Here is a 20,171-nt window from a genome sequence, read left to right on the forward strand (position 1 = left end):
GGGCTGTGCAGCCAAGGGAATGTCTACCCCATAAATCAAATCTTGGGGAATCTGTGATCCAGCAACACCTCCAGCAGATACCCATTTAAGGCAATATCTGGTGAGAGCTTGTAAAAGAAAAGCTGGAAAAAGAAACTAGACAGGGAAATGATGGAAGGGCTACTAAATGATACAGGGCAGATGAAACTGTGGCAGACAGTATTTTCCAAAGATGACTGGAAAAATAATTCTGGTTTTAAATGCTCTTCTAGAATCTTGCTATTCTCCCATCAAGAAGAGTTTATTTCCTCTCTCCTCAAATCTCCATTGGTCTTGATGACTGTCTCAATGAATACACTATGGTTGAAGTGAAGCCCTGTGACTTCTGGGGGTAGGTTAGAAAAGGTAGTACAGCTTCCACCTGGCTCTCTCTCTTGGCCATCTGACTTTTGAACCTTGGAAGGAAACCCAGGCTACATAGACAGTTCATATGTAGGTATTCCAGTTATCAACCCAACAAAGGTACTAGCCAACAGCTGGCATCAACTGCAGTACATGCAAGTGAACAAGCCTTGTGATTCCAGTCACCGGCCTTTGAGTCACCCTAGCCTTCAGGTCTTTCAGCTGAAACTTCAGACATCATGAGCCAAAGACAAGCCATCCTTATAGTGCCCTGTGGGGATTCGTGACCCATAGAATCCATAGACACAGTAAATCGTTGTTTTATGCTACTAAGTTTTGGGGTAATTTGTTGCACAGCACATCATAACCAGAACCCTAACCTAGGTCCTGAGAGGACCTCTGGCATGTTCTATCTGCAACAGCCAAAAGTGAAATCAGGTTCTACTGCTAATTCTAGCTGACCCCTGCCAGGCACCTTCTTTATACAGGTCATTTCTCTTAGAGGCTCCACTGTTTCTCCTTGCAACTGCACCTGGCCCTCCCAGCCAAGTCCATTAGACATGCTATGAGAGGTCTGAATCTCAGTTGTGCACAGGGTTTGAGCTCTTTTCTTTAAGTTCCTTTGGCCCTGCCTGGACACATCAGAAGATGAGCTTAGCCACTTATTTCAGTCTCTGAACCTTCTGTGGTAGGTAAGAAGTACGCAGTGGTGGAGAGTAATGGGTAGTGGTGAGAAAGGGAAGAACCTAACTCCCAACACCTATGTCTTAGTTCTGACCTAGAGTTAACTGTTCTACTTAAACAATTACAAGAGCACAGTTAGAACCTTCACTCTCAGTGCCATGATACCGCTGAATCATTTTACTTCCAATGACAGCCTTTTGATCAGGTCATTACATTTAATATCAGAAAAGCCAAAAATTTAGGGACTTGTCTATCACGTATACTGTTGTAACACAAACATTTAGAATCATGCCTAGAACATGGTACACACTCAATAAATATCTATTGGATGGAAGAATAAACAAATGAATGAATGAATGAATGAATGAATGACATTCGTCCCTCCTTTTAGAGAATAATATATAATATTAGATTAGCATAAAGTGCTTAGTAGACTACAGTGTTCAATAGGGTATTTGACTGCCTTAAGTAATGTTTTGCAACCTGCTCAAAGAAGCTGTTAAACCTTAAAACTCTGAGTTCCTTGAAGGCAGAGACCATGTCTTATTCCATTTTGTATCCCCAGCACCTGGCGCTTTGCCTGGTACTAGCTAAGTGTTCAGTAAATATTAAATATTTAAATATTAAAACCTAAATGAATGTCAAACAGAGACTGGCAGAGACATTTCAAATTATTTAGTTCTCTTAGGCTTTGCTTGATAGGAGGCAGTGACAGAGAAAAATACTGGCTAGTGCACCTGATCCCCAGAGGGATAGACTGGGGTATAGGAGTCCAGAAGGCCTGAGGCTTCCTAGCTGCTAAAACATTTTGAGAACAAGAGGACTGAAAAAGCTTTTGTAATCTGAACAGGACACTGATTTGAATACCAAAAAAAGGCATATAGACTACCACTCTACCAATCAAAAGTGCTTTTCTATGATTACTCCAAGCATAATTTTATTTCACAGATAATTTTATACATGAGTCATTCATTCATTTGTCCATTCATTTATTCATTCATCCCATATTAATAGGGGTTTACCCACTGCTATTTTTCTGCAAAGATTTGTTTAATTTGCTCAAGATGTAGTTGAATGTTCAAAAGGTCCTCATTACCTGGAAAAATGACCTGACTAGGCAACAAAAGATGTGATATCATTTTGTAGAGGCAGATGGAAATTGCAGACAGAACGTCTTCACAGTTCAGAATTAACTAATCCAGTGTATTTCAAAATGTTATCTGCATTGCATAGAATTACTTGACAGATGACTACTAAGAAAGAGGTATCTAAGATCCACTCCAGACATACTAAATCAGAACATCAGGAGTGAGACTGTAAACCTTCTGAGCAACCTCTGGTGATTTTGACTGCACTCAAGTGTGAGAACTGTTGACCAAAGGTGCCTTGCTATTAGGACCTACATGCCATTACTTAATATAATACAGATTCTCCCACATTTCTACAAAAGTAAGGTGTTACTTGGCTATTCTAAGACACCTAGGAATAATGTATATATGGCTGAGATATTTAACACTATTTAGAACCAATAAATATGGCCAATGCCCCAGACAAGAATTTCACTGAATGAACATAATCATTCTCTCTTTAAAGTAGGCCCAAATAGGCCCCTGCAAAAAGAAAATAACAAAGCAAATCTAGCCTTCCCTTAAGAAACTCACAATTTAGAAGCCAGCTATTACAAAACAGTTGTTATTAAAATAGAGAAGCTTTTAAACCTTGAAATGGCACATTCAAACTGTTCTCAATTTTAAAAACAATAAACAACAATCATCAGCTGTGAAAGGGAGATCTGGACTATACTATTTTTCTACCCTGGTTCCCACAGTGCTAACATCCAGCTGGGACCCCAAGACCTTTTCCTTGCTTTACTCCCAAACTCACTCCTTCTTCCCAGGAGACTTTTACTCACTTTCTGAATTTTCCTAATCTGGTCAGAGAGTGTGTCTAACAGGCGAGTTTTCAGGAAGTCCATCACCTTGACCACCCGGCCATCAATGTAGCAACTGGAATAAAAATAAAATAAGAATCAGGTAAAATCTTGAACAGGAGACTACAAATACACTTCTCTAACCAGAGGTCTCTGTTGCCTGAGGAAACAGCCCAGAGTTCACTTGGGCTTTCACATCCTGAAAAGTTTTTACCCTGGGTGTTTTTCAAACAAGTAATCTCCTTTTTATTTTCTTCATTTCTACCTCCATTTGTGGAGTCATTTTTTTCCAACCTCTGTCACATGAACCTGCATTGCTTGCTCTGTAGGAGTGGACAGGAATCCATAATACAAATTAAGTAATGGAGGAAAAGCTTACTCTTTTTTCCCCCAGGAAGAGTAATTTAACATCCATCCTATACCACCCCTGTCCCCACCTTAAAGTAGTAAAGGTATGTGACAGGTTTAGAAAGAATATTCAAACATTTTTTATAGGTTTCCACACCTTTAAATAAGAAAACAAATACTGACCACAAAAATCTGATACAGTGTAGTGAGTGGGTCTGAAAGGTTTCATCTCCAGTTCACTTTGTAGTCAACCCTCTCCTACCAACCAGCTCCAGAATAAATGAATGGATGAATGAATGAAGAAATAAATCAGACAGATGACTTAGTCTTCCAGCCCTCTCCTAAAATAGTAGTAACAAGTTCGGCATTCACTGTGGGTTTTATCAGGTTGTGTTAGTTGTGCTGATAGTATGTTGTGAACATTTGACCAAAACAGATTGATCCAGCTTTGTGAGGCCCCTCTTTGTGAATCCTTACTCTGAAGACTAAGCTAACACTGGGCCAGGTTTAGGTGACCTTTATTATCTTAAACTTCCCCCACTCCCATTTTTACAAAATTCCAAATTAAATCAACTGAATTAAAATAAATGCTTATGCACCTGGGTGCCTTTTCCATCCCACTCAGGTCTCCCCAGCTGATGGCTAATGATAGATCATCTCATTTTTAATAAGACATCAACCTATCAGTATATATTATAGAAGTATGTGAAAATTATTTTTAATTTTAAATTCCCATATCAATGCATGATGTATTAGAATGTTTTAAAAAATTTGTTTAATTGTAAAGCAGGTGCTTTAGTTGAAGTGAGGGTGAGATGTGAGTTCCACCTACTCAGCCTTCCCCTTGGCCTCCTTTACCACCTCAGACATTCCCACGAAATCCAACATTTAAACCATTGGTATGTTGGAAAAAGTATGAGTTTTGGACCCAGAAATATCTGAGTTCCAATTCCAAATCAGCTATTTACTACCTGTGTGAACTTGGGCAAGATATTGGCCTCTACATGCCTCGGTTTTCTTATTCTTAAAAGAGGTAACATATCAGGGCACCTGGGTGGCTCCTGGGTGGTTAGGCATCTGACTTGGGCTCAGGTCATGATCTCATGGTTCGTGGGGTTGAGCCCTGCATCGGGCTTTGTGCTGACAGCTCAGAGCCTGGAGCCTGCTTGCTTCAGATTCTGTTCTCCCTCTCTCTCTGCCCCTACCCTGCCTATGCTCTGTCTCTCTCTCTCACTCTCCAAAATAAATAAACATTAAAAAAAAGAGGTAACATATTTACTTCTCAGTATTAATCAATGATTAAGCAGTTAAACCTAAGTGTATGGCATATAGTAGGCATTCAACAACTCTTAGTTCTTTTTTAATTTCATTTTCAGCTACAAAGATGGGGTCATAAACAACAGGGGACTGATGGTTAAATTATGTATGAATACAGAAACCTAAAAGTAAAATTACTATGTCAAAGTACATGATTTTGAAAATTTGGTGGTTACTTTCATTAGTGAATAAAACAAAACAATGACATGACCTTTCACTTCATTCTTGGTAAAGATACTAGACTCAGATCCAATAAACATTTATTGTGTACAACACACAGTGCTGGGTATGGCCATGTTCATTACCTATAACCCCAACCTCTTCCTATCAGTACTTAACTATTAGCATTACTGATTTTTTTTTAATTTTTATTTTTTTTTTCAACGTTTATTTATTTTTGGGACAGAGAGAGACAGAGCATGAACGGGGGAGGGGCAGAGAGAGAGGGAGACACAGAATTGGAAACAGGCTCCAGGCTCTGAGCCATCAGCCCAGAGCCTGACGCGGGGCTCGAACTCACGGACCGCGAGATCGTGACCTGGCTGAAGTCGGACGCTTAACCGACTGCGCCACCCAGGCGCCCCACTGATTTTTTTTTTAAAGTGTGATTAGATAGCTTGCCACATGGAAACTAGGTATATTAAAACATAGTAATATTTTTTAAATATTTATTTATTTATTTTGAGAGGTAGCATAAGCAGGGAAGGGGTAGAGAGAAGGAGAGAATCCCAAGCATGCTCTGTGCTGTCAGCACAGATCCCTACACAGGGTTCCATCTCCTGACCTGTGAGATTGTGACCTGAGCAGAAATCAAGATTCAGATGCTTAACTGACTAAGCTACCAAGGTGCCCCCAAACATAGTAATATTAAAATTAAAAATAATTCATGCAATATTAATCTAATACACACCGAAGGACATGAATACTTGTTACTATATTATATGATTACTAGGCACATGATACACATGCACTGTAAATTAGTGTTCTTTTATGTTTTAATCAAATATATTATTGTCCCCTCTTTTCTCTCTGTTAATCTTCAGTAACTATTTTAAACATCATAATTTATAAGTTTTGCTGGCAACACATATAGTTTAATGCTTATTGAAATAAAAATATCAGATGCACTTTTTCAATGTGTCGGATTCCCATGAATGCCCTCCTTACCCAACCTAGTCATTAGTTGAGGGGCCTCCCATTCCTCCATTCCTTCTTTTTGTCTCTTTTCTCAAGTACTCAGAACTTGGAACCTAGAAAACTCTGGCTCAGTTTCAGCTTTGTCACCTACCACCTATATTAGGTTTCCCTTTCTTTGAAGTTGGTTAAAAAGAATCCCAAACCCACAGTTTTCAGGGTATACTGTACCAATTAAATCAGGAAAAATGCTGGGCATAGATCCTGGCACATAAAAGATATTCAAGAACCAAATGTACCCTCCAGGTTACTGGAGGCAGCAACCTAGACTGGAAAGGCATGAGATGAGGTGAGCAGGGGAATATCTGTCTGAAGGAGAGCATGATTTGGAATGAGGGAAGTACGGAACAGCAAAAACAGCCTCTGGATTTCTGGTAGGTGGGAGGCAAACGAAGGGATGGTAAGAGCGGTGTTTCCATTGCAAAAATTTCGAGTTTGAGAAGACCTTAATGGCCATGTGGCTTAAAGCATGTAAACTTGCTACAGTATCCCTGAGAAGTGATTATCTAGGACAGAGAACCCACTCTCATATACTACTACTACTTTTCCACTGTACTACAGCTTGAATCCATGAAAGGCTCTTCTAATATAAGTTTAAAATTTGCTCCCTCTTATTGTCCACTCAATGGCTGCTTTCTTGGACCAAGAAATAGTCCAATTTCTCCTTCATGTGACATGTGGGGAAGCAATTCCAATAAAAACTTTGGCTTAAGCTTTTTAGAGCCATTTTGGCCCCACTTTTAACCTAACAAGCTGGATTCAATCATTCTCAGTTGGTCTCACGCTATTTCTGTGGACTATGAATTAGACTGGAGAGGGGAGAGCTCCAGGCAGGAAAGCAGTGTGACAAGGTTATCTTATCTCAGTACTGCAGGCAAGAATCTGGGTCACGGAAAGAAGTAAAAGTGAGAGGCTGTGAAGGAAAAACTAATAAAATAAGGCTTCTATAGAGTGTAAGAGAAAGAGGAAGGGAATCAGTGATGACCAGGAGCTTGTGAGAGAGAATATTTTGGAGAACACTGATGCCAAAAACATGCAGGTTTTAGGTTTGTCAAGGGGATGGATGATGTTGCTTGAGATATCAAGGATTCAGAGAACATCAAAGAGGAAATACACAATAGGCCAGTGGAGATAGGAGGAGGAGGTAGAGATAAAAGTTGAGATAGGAAAAGACCTGGGTCTTCCAACTATGAGTAATGGAGGAAGTCATGGCTGCAGATGAGTTCTCCAAGAAGATAAGAGAAGTTAACAGAGAGGTCAGAGACCCTCTAAAATGCTTATGGCCCTGGGCACTGCCTCTGTCTACATTTGGCTCAGCTAAGAGTCCTTTCTTTTCCCACTTTGACCACCACATTGTCTTTTTAGTATCTTCAGTCTGAGTCAAATTTACATTTGGATGTCAAAGGAATCCCCATATAATACTGGAGTTCCAGCAACATTCATGTGCTGCCTTAAATACACATATATACTGTACTATTTCCATGGTACGTTGAACTATGGTCTCTATAATTTAGTGTCACTTTTAAGAGAGGGGACAATTTAACCATTGATGTGAGTCTGACAAAACATAAGCCTTTTTCTTGGGTATGCTTGGATAATTAGCTTGCTACATTCACCCTTCATAAATGCAATGCTTCTAAGAAAACATTCAGTGTCAATAATCTGTGTTTATTTGAAAAATTCCTGCCTGTTAACAGAGCTTCTGTTCTCTGATAGTGATTGCCTATGGTAAGAGCCTGCTATATCACATGAAGGAGGTAGCATAGCCTGACATAACCACTTGGTAAGACTAAATCATTAAAAATGATGAAGATGGTGATTTCTAACCAAGACTGGATAAAAGGAAATGGGACTGGATTCCACCTGACTGACTGTCCAGTGACCTGAGGGCAACTCTCTCTGCTTTCCTTTGTCTTTCTCATTGGGAAGATAAAGAGATTCTTAGCTATTAAGCAGTCTCTCCAAAGAGTTAATTAATTTAGTAATGGTTACAAAAGTGTCAGAAGACCAAATAAATCAGAGAAGAAACTAAGGATTGAGAGAAAGCAAATTCATTAATTAGAGGTGCTTTGGCATCTCCCACATAAACCCTGGCAGAACAGTTGGTTCTACAAACACTTAGATGGACACTTTTAGGTAAATCATATTCTTCCTCTAAGCGCTCTTGAAATTTCAGCATCTCTTAGGATCAAACCACAAGTGGCTGAGTTGTTCAGCTAAAAGCTGAAGCCAAGAGAGTCTGCGTAGAAATAACATTTCTGGGAACTATTACAAATGCAATGAGGTTGAAACCTTTGTGTGTGGACAAATAGCCTGTCTGGCTCAATACCAGCAACCATTATTCCTCCCTCTGCTGGCCTCTAGATTGGCAGGTCATATCAAGCACACATCTGGGGAGGTGGGAAACATGGCAGAGTATACAAAGTAACTAAAACCTCTTACCAATTCCTTCACCAACTCTCATGCCCCCCTTAATGTTTATGTCTAGTTTACTACCTTTCATCTTATTTAAAACTTTGCCCTTTATTTATTATAAAAGAAATAAGTGTTCATTATACGCAAATTAGAAGATGCACATAAATAAAATTAAAATATGAAAACGAAAAATCGCAATTAAGCCCAACACCTAGAGAAACCCATTAACATTTTGCTGTATAGCCTTTCAGAGATTTTCAGGGTAAATGCACATAAAATTTCCCATAATTAGTTATTTAAAAAACTTAATCCAGATCCTATTCTACTAGTGTATAAATTTAAAACTGTCCCAGCCATGCCCATCCCACAAGGATACTGACAGAAACATTAGTGACTCCAGGTCAAATCATCTTATTCTTACTTTAATTTTAATTCCATTTTGGCCATCTGGGATCCTCTGCCAGGGGCAGGTCTCATCTCCTTTCTACCTCTGCCTGCCAGGTTTTTACCCTGATCCCCCTTCTCCCCCTTCTCCAGGACCCTAGATTTAGTCTTTAGGATTGTACTGCAATTAGCTACTTATGCCCATTAGCCTCTTAAAACATTTAATGAGGAGAATTTGTTGGCTCCAGGGGCAGCTGGTTTTGTTTACCTGGCTCTTTACTTTAAAAGGAAAAACCTTTGCCCCTTATTATCTGACCCCTTCTTTTATTTCAGGTAATTGCATTAGTGCTGGCTTCCCAATGCTCAGGAATTTCCGGACCTATTTTGCTGCCTGCTGCTTTCAGGGAGGAGGGGCAGTCTGCTCTGAATTCTAACACCCAGCCTGCTGAGTGGGCAGGTAATTCCATAAAACTGGGGCCTTCCCCACTGAAGGGGGAGAAACTTGGACAATCATTAGAACAACGCTGTTGACCTATAAAACCTATTCTGACACCTTGAAGCCAAACACTGGAGAGGCTGACTTGAGTCACTCTAAGGCTTTATAAATTGTATTTGCCCCTCCTCCAAAGGCCCTCATCCTGGGCTCCTGCTGAGCACATTGTTCTTCACACTTGCCTTTAGGTTTTCTTTCTAAGGCTACCTTATCCTTGATCTTCTTTGCAATTGGGTCAACCTTCTTATCTTGTGTTCTGAACAACTTTGGGCAGGTAAAGCCTGGATGAAAAACTGTTACAAATAAAAAAAAGATCCTACAGAATATAGATATTTCTTTAGCTTTCTTTTTTTAATTAATTTTTTTCAAACTTTAATAGTTTATTAAGTTTATTAAGACACACAGATAAGTAAATAAAACTTGTTATACAAATGTCCCACTCATGAAACAACCAAACCCTTAGCGAACATTATGCAGAGTATAAATCCGCATTCTAATAATTTTCTGTAAAGTTTATATGTTTTTGTATTACTCTCCATGTGTCCATTTGTAATTTGCTTTCTTTTTTAATTTTTATTTTATTTTTTTAAATTTTATTTTTTTAATTTACATCCAAATTAGTTAGTATATAGTGCAACAATGATTTCAGGAGTAGATTCCTTAATGCCCCTTGCCCATTTAGCCCATCTCACTTCCCACAACCCCTCGTTTCTTTAGCTTTCTTAAACTAGTTCATATAAATCCATTCAGGAGTCACCAAACTGACGAAAAGTTTCAGGAATTATAAAGTTTTGTGTTCTGGAAAAATGTTATCATTGAAAAATGGTACAAGTAAAGGTCAAGGTTGCAGAAAATCCCACAGACACATAATGGGTACTCAAAAACTGTATTTAATAAAAGCATGAGTGCCTGAATAAGCTAATCCACAATGAGCCAAAAGTGTGGCCCTGAGGCACAATTACTGCCAAGGACCCCATTTATTTGACCTTTTCTTTCTCCGAATTCCTTGCACACTTGGGGTCCTGAGTCTTGAGCCCAGGTCATTCTCCCCAGTGGACCAGGTGTATGTAGAGAGACACAATGTCTTGGCAGAGGCTCAAACAGCTGACCTTTGATACTAGCGATGTTGAGGTGAGCTGTGTGGGAGGCAAGGAAGGTGAAGGAAAGCTATCTGCAGCTCCAGCCATCAGAGTGGGCTCTGAGGAGAGCACCTCTGGGACTTTTCAGAATAGTAACAGATGATGGTACCAAAGGTGTGGGCAGGAGCAGATCCATGTGTTTGAGTTCTGAAACTTAAACAATTTGTGGGACCATCTTTAAGAAAAAGAAATCAGAAGTACAAAATTAGGTACAAAAGTAAATATTCATTTAGAGTGACAAAATACATCACAACAACCCCCCAGAAACTTAGAGAATCAAACTCTTTTTTCTGAGAGCTCTTTCAGCAATTTATCAGAAATGCTTACATAGTACTACTTCCTGATAGCAAACTGCTCTACCCCTTTCCACCTAGAACATTCTACAACTTTCAGCATCTCCTGCACTCTGGGGAGCCAAGACAAGTGAGGGGCTCAAAGCTTCAGTCATTAGCTTCATGGCCAATTAACTGTGGGGCATCAATAGTAAGAATGTCAAGTTCTAAGTTACTAGAACCTAACCATCTATATGCAATACTTTTGAAACTCAGTGTTTATTTATTGGGAACTGCCTATATGGTTACCTCATTCTTTCCCTGGCATCTTTTCATATAATTGTCAATATCTGTAGCAGAATAGCACAACTAACTTAACTATAATTAAGTTAGTGCCTTACTAACTAGGAGAACACAGAAGAAAGAGGAAGGAAGGAGCCTTATATGTATTAAGTTACTTCTTATTTACTAGATATTTTACATAATGGGTCTCATTTAACGTCATGAACACTCCTTGTTTTGTAGGTTACAAACTGTGGCTCACAGAGATAAAGTAGGAAACCCGAGATCTTGTATGTACTAAGCAAAAGATAGCAAGCACTCCTCCTTCTCTGTTCTGCCCATGTGGAGCTAGAGAGTACTGTGTTTACTTCATCTGTCCTGTAATCCAGTACAATTGCTTTCCAACTGCCTTTAGTCTTGCCTACTTTAACAATACCGATCAACTGAACAAAACTGAGCTAAACTCAAATTTCTCTAGAAAACAAAACATTACCACAAAAAAAAAAAAACCAAAACAACAAAAGCAAACACCTGGGGAGATAAGTAAAGGAATGGAGGTGGTATAGATTTACTCTGCAAAAATGTTTTTCAAAGTCTTTTAATAACTGTTATATGAAGAAAAGTGGTTCCATGGTCAAACAGGTTTAAGAAATGTTGGGTTAGGGGCGCCTGGGTGGCTCAGTGTTTAAGCATCCAACATCAACTCAAATTATGATCTCACAGCTTTGTGAGGTCTGTGCTGACAGCTCAGAGCCTGGAGCCTGCTTCAGATTCTGTGTCTCCCTCTCTGCCCCTCTCCTGCTCTCTCTCTCTCCCTCTCTCTCTCTCTCTCTCTCTCAAAAATAAATAAACATTTTAAAAAATTAAAAAAAAAAGAAAGCCTGGGGTTAAAATCAAGAACTACTTCCTATTCCAGCCATAATGGAATAACTGGTGTAAGAATTACCATTCTGTCACAGACAACTCAAAATCCAAGACAAAATATATAAAACAACCGTTTGAAGGACTTAGAGAGCAACCACTCAGGCTGTGATCTTTGACAGAGGGGTAGGCACATGAAGTGAGCTCCACATTCACCAGAGCTTGTGCCCCTGGATGGGGTGGAGAAAGCTTACTGACCACCAAAATTTGGTGCTCTCCTTCTATAGTGCAGAGCTGTTTGCCAAGAAGCAGCTGCTCAGCCAGAACCTATTATTTCTCTGCCACTGTCAAAGGAAAGGGGCTTAAAAGACTAATCAGCCCAAAGCAATGTGAACAGAAGTAATATATCACTTCTGGGCTGAACTTGATGGAGATGTGTATCACTTCTGAGCAGAAATTAACATGTCTTCCATATAGCCTCTTTCCCCACTGCCAGAGGAATGGAAAGTCTCCAAGAAGTCATGAGATGGAAAAAGCATGGGTCCTGGAATGACCACATATAAAGCCATCTATCAGGTATATCAGGATTGGATATGACATTAATGAAAAACAAACTGTTTAGACCACTGAGATTTGGGGGTTTATTTATTAAAGCAATTAGTGTTCTATTTACTAGTGTGTAGGTATTTGTTACAACAAAACTTCATTTCACCAATCTTTTTGATCAGCAGTTCATAATAAAGAGGCATCCTTTGGAAAGAAATGGTCCCTGGTATGAAAATAAAAAGTATAACCTAGAGAATCCTAGTTAATTTTAGTTTGAATCAACTGGGTGACTGTCAACAGGGGGTTGAATTCTTATGCCATGCGACTAATAGTTGATGAGGGGAGAGATCATCTTTCTTCTTCTACATCTAGGCAAGGTGAATATCTGTCCAGGATGAAAACAGTGACCAAGGCAATTACTGCTGACCAAGGAGGACATGGAATCTGCACTTTGGAAGGCAGGCCAATTACTAAAGGTCACACATCAGTAGGTGGCAGTCTTTTAACTCTACATTCAGTATTCTCTAGTAGGTTTCCGTGGAAAACCTGAGTTTTCACTCTGAGGGACAATATAGTTTGAGGTAGATTTATTTAGGCATTCTCACTTTGAAGAAAATCACATATTCTAATTTGCATACATCACATATGCAGAAACCCAGAGGTTCACCTCTACCTTGCATGAGGCTGCTTATGTACAGATACCCAATGTTCACAAATGTGCACATGCACATACACACGCACCCACACATGTACACACACACACACAGAAACTGCTTCTGTAACTACACCTGCCAACATCCTATATATTTTAGTTTCTGCATTTAACTTTTATTCCCAGCAAATTCAGTGTCATAGAGCTATACCTCCTTGAAGTATATTCACCATGTAGAATATTACACCTAGAGAATATCTTACATCAATATATCTCTTTTCATGACAATTGCCACTTATTCATTTAAAAAGAAAGGCTGGCTCTCACCATATAAAACCTTTGAAGACACTATTTACCATGAACATACGTCTGTGTACACACATGCATATGTGTATATATGTGTTAAGAGAGACTAAGAGGTTGACATGGAGAGACATACTCATCTTTTAGATTTCAAGATTGTGGTAAACATAAAATCAGTTTCTGTGTTGCATAGAAAATGTTACTCCAGCCCCCAAGGAAACCATTTCTAGCAGGATATTTTAAATTTCAGTATTGCATTATTGTGTGATTTAATTTCAGTATCACTAATATTTTAAAATAAAATTGTAATTTTCCTTTAAATACTTTATTTTCAATTGATGTATTCTTTTGATTCATAATATTTATTTTTTTAATTTCTTTATTTCAAGTTTTTATTTAAACTCTAGTTAGCTAAGGGGTGCCTGAGTGGCTCAGTCAGTTCAGCATCCGACTTCAGTTCAGGTCATGGTCTCAAGGTTCATGGGTTCAAGCCCCACATCAGGCTCTGTGCTGACAGCTTAGACTCTTCAGATTCAGATTCTGTGTCTCAGATTTTGTGTCTCCCTCTCTCTCTCCCCCTTCCCTGCTTATGCTTTCTCTCTCTAAAAAAATTAAATAAATAAATAAATACATAAATAAATTCTAGTTAGTTAATATATACAGTAAAATTGGTTTCAGGAGTAGGATTTAGTGATTCATCACTTACATATAACATCCAGTGCTCATCCCAACAAGTGCCCTCCTCCTTAATGCCCATCACCCATTTAGCCCATCCCCCCCATCCACCTTCCCCTCCTCCAGCAATGCTCAGTTTGTTCTCTGTAGTTAAGAGTCTCTTATGGTTTACTAATTTTTAAACAAAACAATGATTCTGTAATAAAAATACATACTCATTTTAAAACCTTAACATGATAACAAAAAGTACAAAGAAGTTTAATAATCATACCATACCCCAATGCACCACTTTTATCAACATTCAGAGAAAATCACTGCAGACAGCTTTGTATGTGTGTGTATATATATTATGTATATATATACATGATATATATTCATATATATTCATAATAAAACACTGATATCAACAATTTTAGAGCAATGTTATCATGTTATATATTCTGTTTTCTTAACAAAATAGATAAAATTTAATGGTATTTGAGTGTAATAGAAGAGAAAGAAGTTAAAGTATAATAAGTAATAATGAATATTGGATACTAGTCCCTTGAAATGTTTTTATGAAAAATTTAAAAAGAGAAGGGTATTACTCCTATGTCTCTCCAACACTGACAACCACATCAGCCAGTGTTACAATTATTGACAACTACATCAGTCAGTGTTAAAATTTTTGCTTCAACCATCAAACATAATTTAGGAAACTCAAGAGGAGAAATAAAGTCTACTGCATGTATTCAACTTTTACCTTTCTGTTTTTCAATTTTCCTACTTGATGCTCTAAGTTTCCATATATATTTTTTTAACGTTTATTAATTTTTGAGACAGAGAGAGACAGAGCACGAATGGGGGAGGGTCAGAGAGAGGGAGACACAGAATCTGAAACAGGCTCCAGGCGCTGAGCTGTCAGCACAGAGCCCGATGTGGGGCTCCAACTCACGGACCGCGAGATCAGGACCTGAGCCGAAGTCGGCCACTTAACCGACTGAGCCACCCAGGCGCCCCTAAGTTTCCATATTTTATTAGTTCTTTTCTTTTTAGAAAATTTACTTTAGCCATTCTTTTAGGTAGGTCTTCTGTCAACAAACTCTCTTATTTTTTCCTTCATCTGAAAATGTCTTGATTTCCCTTTTATTCCTGAAGGATCTTTTTGCTGGATAGAGATTGCTAGATAGACAAGTTTTGACACAAATGTTAGATCTTTTGTTTTGGTCCTACAGATCCTTGAGACTCTGCTCATTATTTTATCTTATTTTTTTCTAGTCTCTGTTCTATTGTTCAGATTGGGTAATTTCTATTATTCTTTCTTCAAGTTCACTGGTTTTTAAAAATCTATCTCTTTATTTCTGCTGTTGAACACATCCACTGAGTTTTTATTTCATTTTCTGTATTTTCACATCCATTTGGTTATTCTTCATACCTTTTATTTCTTTGTTGAGACTTCCTACTTCTTTTCTGAGTCTATTTTTTCATTTGCTTCAAGAGTTTTTGTAATTGTTCATTGAAATAGTCTTATGATGGCTGATTTTTTTTTATTATTAAATTTTTTTAAGGTTTTTTTTGAGAGAGAGAGAGCATGAGTAGGGGAGGGACAGAGAGAGAGGGAGACACAGAGTCTGAAGTAGGTTCCAGGCTCTGAGCTGTTAGCACAGAGCCTGACACAGGGCTGGAACCCATAAACCCTGAGATCATGACCTAAGCTGAAGTCATACACTTAACTGACTGAGCCATCCAGGCACCACTATGATGGCCGATTTAAAATCCTTAGATAATTTGAACATTTCTGTTATCTCAATGTTTGCATCTATTAATTATTTTTTTCTCATTCAAGTTGATATTTTTCTGGTTTTTGGTAGAGAAATGATTTAAAAAAAATTAAAAAAAAATTTTTTTTTCAACGTTTATTTATTTTTGGGACAGAGAGAGACAGAGCATGAACGGGGGAGGGGCAGAGAGAGAGGGAGACACAGAATCGGAAACAGGCTCCAGGCTCTGAGCCATCAGCCCAGAGCCTGACGCGGGGCTCGAACTCCCAGACCGCGAGATCGTGACCTGGCTGAAGTCGGACGCTTAACCGACTGCGCCACCCAGGCGCCCCTAAAAAAATTTTTTTAATGTTTATTTATTTTTGAGAGAGAGAGAGAGAGAGAGCACAAGCAGAGGAGGGACAGAGAGAGAGGGAGACACAGAATCTAAAGCAGGCTCCAGGCTCTGAGCTAACTTGTATACATCATATATGCAGGACTTTTAAACCTCAAGATCAGGATCTGAGTTGAAGTCAGATGCTCAATTGGGTGAGACACCCAGGTTCCCTGACAAGTGAGTTTTTACATGATATCTGGACATTTTGGGAATTGTGTTATAAGACTCTGCATCTTATTTAACTCTTCTGTTTTGGTTGGCCTCCTCAGACACCACTCTGGCAGGGTAAGAAGGGAACACTGCCTCATCACTGTCATGTATGGTTGGAAGTCCAGGTTCCCCACCTGAGCCTCACTGACACTCAGGAGATAGGGGAACTCATTACTGGTGCTTGGGTGTAGAAGTTCCAACTCCCCACTAGACATCTGATATACTACTGATATACTACCCTAAGTTCAAGGGGTAGGAGTGCCTCATTACTGCTCCTCACGTGGCCTCCACTGACACAAATGGTGGAGTAACCTCACTACTGCCGGATAGTGGTGAAAGTCCTGAGTCTCCAGTAGGTATCTTCTGACAGAATCCCAGAGGGGAGGGGAAGAGATGTGTCATTCCTGACAAGTGGAGGTAGGAGTCCAGGTTCCCCATTTTGTTTCCACTAACACTGAGTGGGATGGTAGAGAGGGTCTTCATTATAAACTAGCAGAAGTGAAAATCCCAGCACTCCTCATTAGGCCTTCACTGATGGCACCCCAGTGGGGTTTTTGAGATGCTTATTCATAGTCTGGTCAGGGTGAAAGTCTCAGCATTTTGTTTGACCTTTGCTGGCAGGGGTTGGGGTGGGGACAGTACCATGGTTTTTCTGTGGGGTTTGACTAGAGTACAGTGGTTATTGTCTAAAATTTTTCTATTTTGCTAGGCTGTTCCTATCCTGGACCTCTGGATAGGGAGAGCTGGCCTTTGTTGGAGCATGTTTTGTTTGTATCTGTTGGTGCTTCTCGGTTGCCAGCTCCTCTAGAACCACGTCTGGGATCTATGCAGAAAAAAAAAACACCACACACACAAAAAAACCCCAAACCAAGGAGTTCACCACTGTGCTGTTCCCTGATTCCTAGGCTACCTTATTCTTTCCATCTTTCAGAATTTTTCATGTCTACAAACAATAGCTAGAGCTTTAGTTTTACCTAAATAGAGGAATAAGCAAAAGTATGTATACTCCATCTTTTCTGGAAGCTAAAATTTCTATAATTTATTTTTAACTATAATACCAGAAATTTTAATTTTTAATCTTAATCCTTAAATATAAAAATAGTTAAATTTATTTTATATTTACAACCAATCCCTTTTACCACCATTTACCCATCATGATTCCATTTTTGTTTGGCTACTTCATCTTCAAGTAGAAGATTTTCAACAAAGTCTTGTGCATAACTAACTTTTTCCTAAGTTTCTATATGCTTGAAAACTTCATTCTGCTGCCTCTATAATGAAAGGTAAGTTTGGTGTATATAATTGGCTGTTATGAGTCTTCCATAATAAATAAGACACCAAATTTTCAATTGGTTATAACTAGAAGATAGCTAGTTCTGATTGTTTAGGAGAAATACTTAGACATTACTCTCCTAGAAACAATAATACACCCTCTTCCATTTTAGCTGAATGTCCCCTTCCAATCAAATAGGGAAATTCATGATAAGGATGCTGATGACAGTATAAAACTAACAGTTACTGAATGCTTAGTATGTGTCATGCATCATATATATTTATAATGCACAATATTATGAGATTATTTCTTCAATAAACACTCGTGGAACTTATGCTATATGCTAGCTATATTCTGGAGTCTAGGTAGAATCTATTCGTGTTCATGTTTTACATATGGAAAAATGAGTCTCAGAGAAGTTGAATATCTTGTTAGTAAAATGGCACAGGCCAATATTTGAAGTTAGATATGTATCATGTTTAATCACAACATATACTTACTTTCTAGCTGAATAAATATGATAAATCTCATCAGTACCATGAAATAAAATTCAAATCCTTGGGCTAGTACTCAGAATGTATAATTACATGATTTGTACCTGACATATGATTTGATTAGATTTATTTAGCAAGTAGAAATTTTAATGTCATAATTTCAAGGTAAAATGTCACATACCTCTCAACAAAGAAATGATTCCTTACCATCCTTCCTTTCAAAAACCTTCAAAAAATTGAAATTTTTATCATACCCTAAAATGTCCTGTTTTGTTTTTTTTTTCCTTCAAATATCTTACAAATTCACTGTCATCATTAAACCATAAAACAGGCTGAGAATCAGGGAAAGCATTAGCAGGTTGTCTTCTCTGTGATTAAAGGAGCTTTTGTTTGAACATGAAGAAAAAACAAACTGACTACAAAGATTTTTAGGTAGAAGAACAGCCCCCCTTTAAAGAATTCTCTTTATTTTAAAGACTTAACCAAAATTTAATCAAGACAGAAATAAAAAGCAAAGAAATTCTGTTTCTTTTTTTCTTTGAGAGGGAAGATGATAGCTTGATTTCTAAATTAAGAGCAAAATAGTAAAACTTCACTTAATATTCTGGTTACATGCTGGGCAATTAGAGTAGAAGGAACTATGTAAAGACGAGAAGAATAGGAAAATGGCACGGGGGGCATCTCCCTTTCAGGGATCTTTTGGTTTCCCCAAAACTCAAATTGCCATCCTGGCCTCTGTACTTTATCTCTGCACAGCCCACCAAAACTCACCATTCAACAACTAGCCCCCAAAACACTTTTCCAGACATCTCTGTCTTTAAATTGGTGTCTTTTACTTCATACTTAAAGTAATCATTGCTATAGTTGGGATTAAGATTTACTATATGAGTATTTTCTCTTCCTTGAATATTTTATTTTATTTTATTTTATTTTATTTTATTTTATTTTATTTTATTTTATTTTATTTTTGGTCCCCTCTTTTCCTGGTTTTAATTTAACATTGTATATCATTACATTTTATCTCCTCTCTTAGCATGCAATATACTTCTTTCCAAAAATTTAAGTAGTTGCTCTAGAGTTTCCAATATATGTTTTAATCTAAATGTACCTTAAAAATAAAAATATAACATTTTACATGTACTGTAACTAACTTAAAACATTATTCTCAATTTTTCCCTCCTGCCTCTTTTGGTACTGCTGTCATTCATTTCACTTACCCATATACTAAAATTATCTAATACATTGTTACTATTATTACTTTAAACAGATATTTTTTAGATCAATTAAAAATAAGAAAAATACAAGATTTATTTTACCTTCATTTATGCCTTCCTTGACAATTTTCCTTTATGTAGATTTGAATTCTTGACCTATACTATATTTCTTCTCCCTAAAACACTTCTTTCATTCTTTCTTGTAGGGCAAATCTGCTGGTGATTAATTCCCTCAGTTTTTGTTTGTCTGAGAAAGCCTTTATTTCCCCTTCACATTTCAAAGATGATTTTGCTGGATATAGAACTCTATGTGGGTGGGTTTTTTTCTTTTGACTTTAATTATTTCACACAATTCTCTTCATGCTTGCATGGTTTCCTACTGAGACTTCGTATCTTTGTTCATATTGCTTCATATCACTGTACTTCATATCCTTGTCCTCTATAGGTAAAGTGTAGTTTTCCCCTGGCTTCCTTTGAGGTTTTCTCTTTTTCTTTGGCTTCCTGCAGTTTGAATATGATATTCCTAGGTGTAGGTTTCTTGGTATTTATTGGATTTGATATTCTCTGAGCTTCCTGGATCTATGGTTTTGTCTTTTGTTAATTTTGGAAATTTTTCACCTATTATTACTTCAATATTTCAATTACCTCAAGCCGTTATTATTTCATTATTCTTCTGTTATCTCTTTCTTTTTCTCCTTCTTCAGGTATTACAATTATGTGTATGTCACACTGTCCCACAGTTCTTACATGTTCTGGTTTTTTTTTTTCCATTCTTCATTTCAGTTTGGGAAATTTCTATTGGCCTTTCCTTAAACTCACTTATTCTTTAGCTATGTCCAGTCTACTGATGAGCACCTTAAAGACATTCTTCATTTCTGTTACAGTGCTTTTGATTTCCAATATTTACTTTTGATTCTTTTGTATAGTTTCCATCTCTCTGCTTATATTATCCATCAATTTTGCATGTT

The 20,171-nt window shown here is 37.9% G+C and overlaps 1 protein-coding gene across 2 annotated transcripts in view; it reads right to left on the bottom strand.

Annotated features, from left to right (window-relative positions):
- The window catches only part of HPSE2 (heparanase 2 (inactive)), a 740,027-nt gene that overhangs the window by 153,547 nt on the left and 566,309 nt on the right, over positions 1 to 20,171 (bottom strand). For both annotated transcript variants that reach the window (XM_047826468.1, XM_047826467.1), the window contains one exon: positions 2,978 to 3,071. In XM_047826468.1, coding sequence (XP_047682424.1) covers positions 2,978 to 3,071 — 94 coding nt within the window. The remainder of the gene's footprint in view (positions 1 to 2,977; positions 3,072 to 20,171) is intronic.

The sequence above is a fragment of the Prionailurus viverrinus genome, chromosome D2 (assembly GCF_022837055.1).
Source record: "Prionailurus viverrinus isolate Anna chromosome D2, UM_Priviv_1.0, whole genome shotgun sequence".
In the NCBI taxonomy this organism is placed as follows: Eukaryota; Metazoa; Chordata; class Mammalia; order Carnivora; family Felidae; genus Prionailurus; species Prionailurus viverrinus.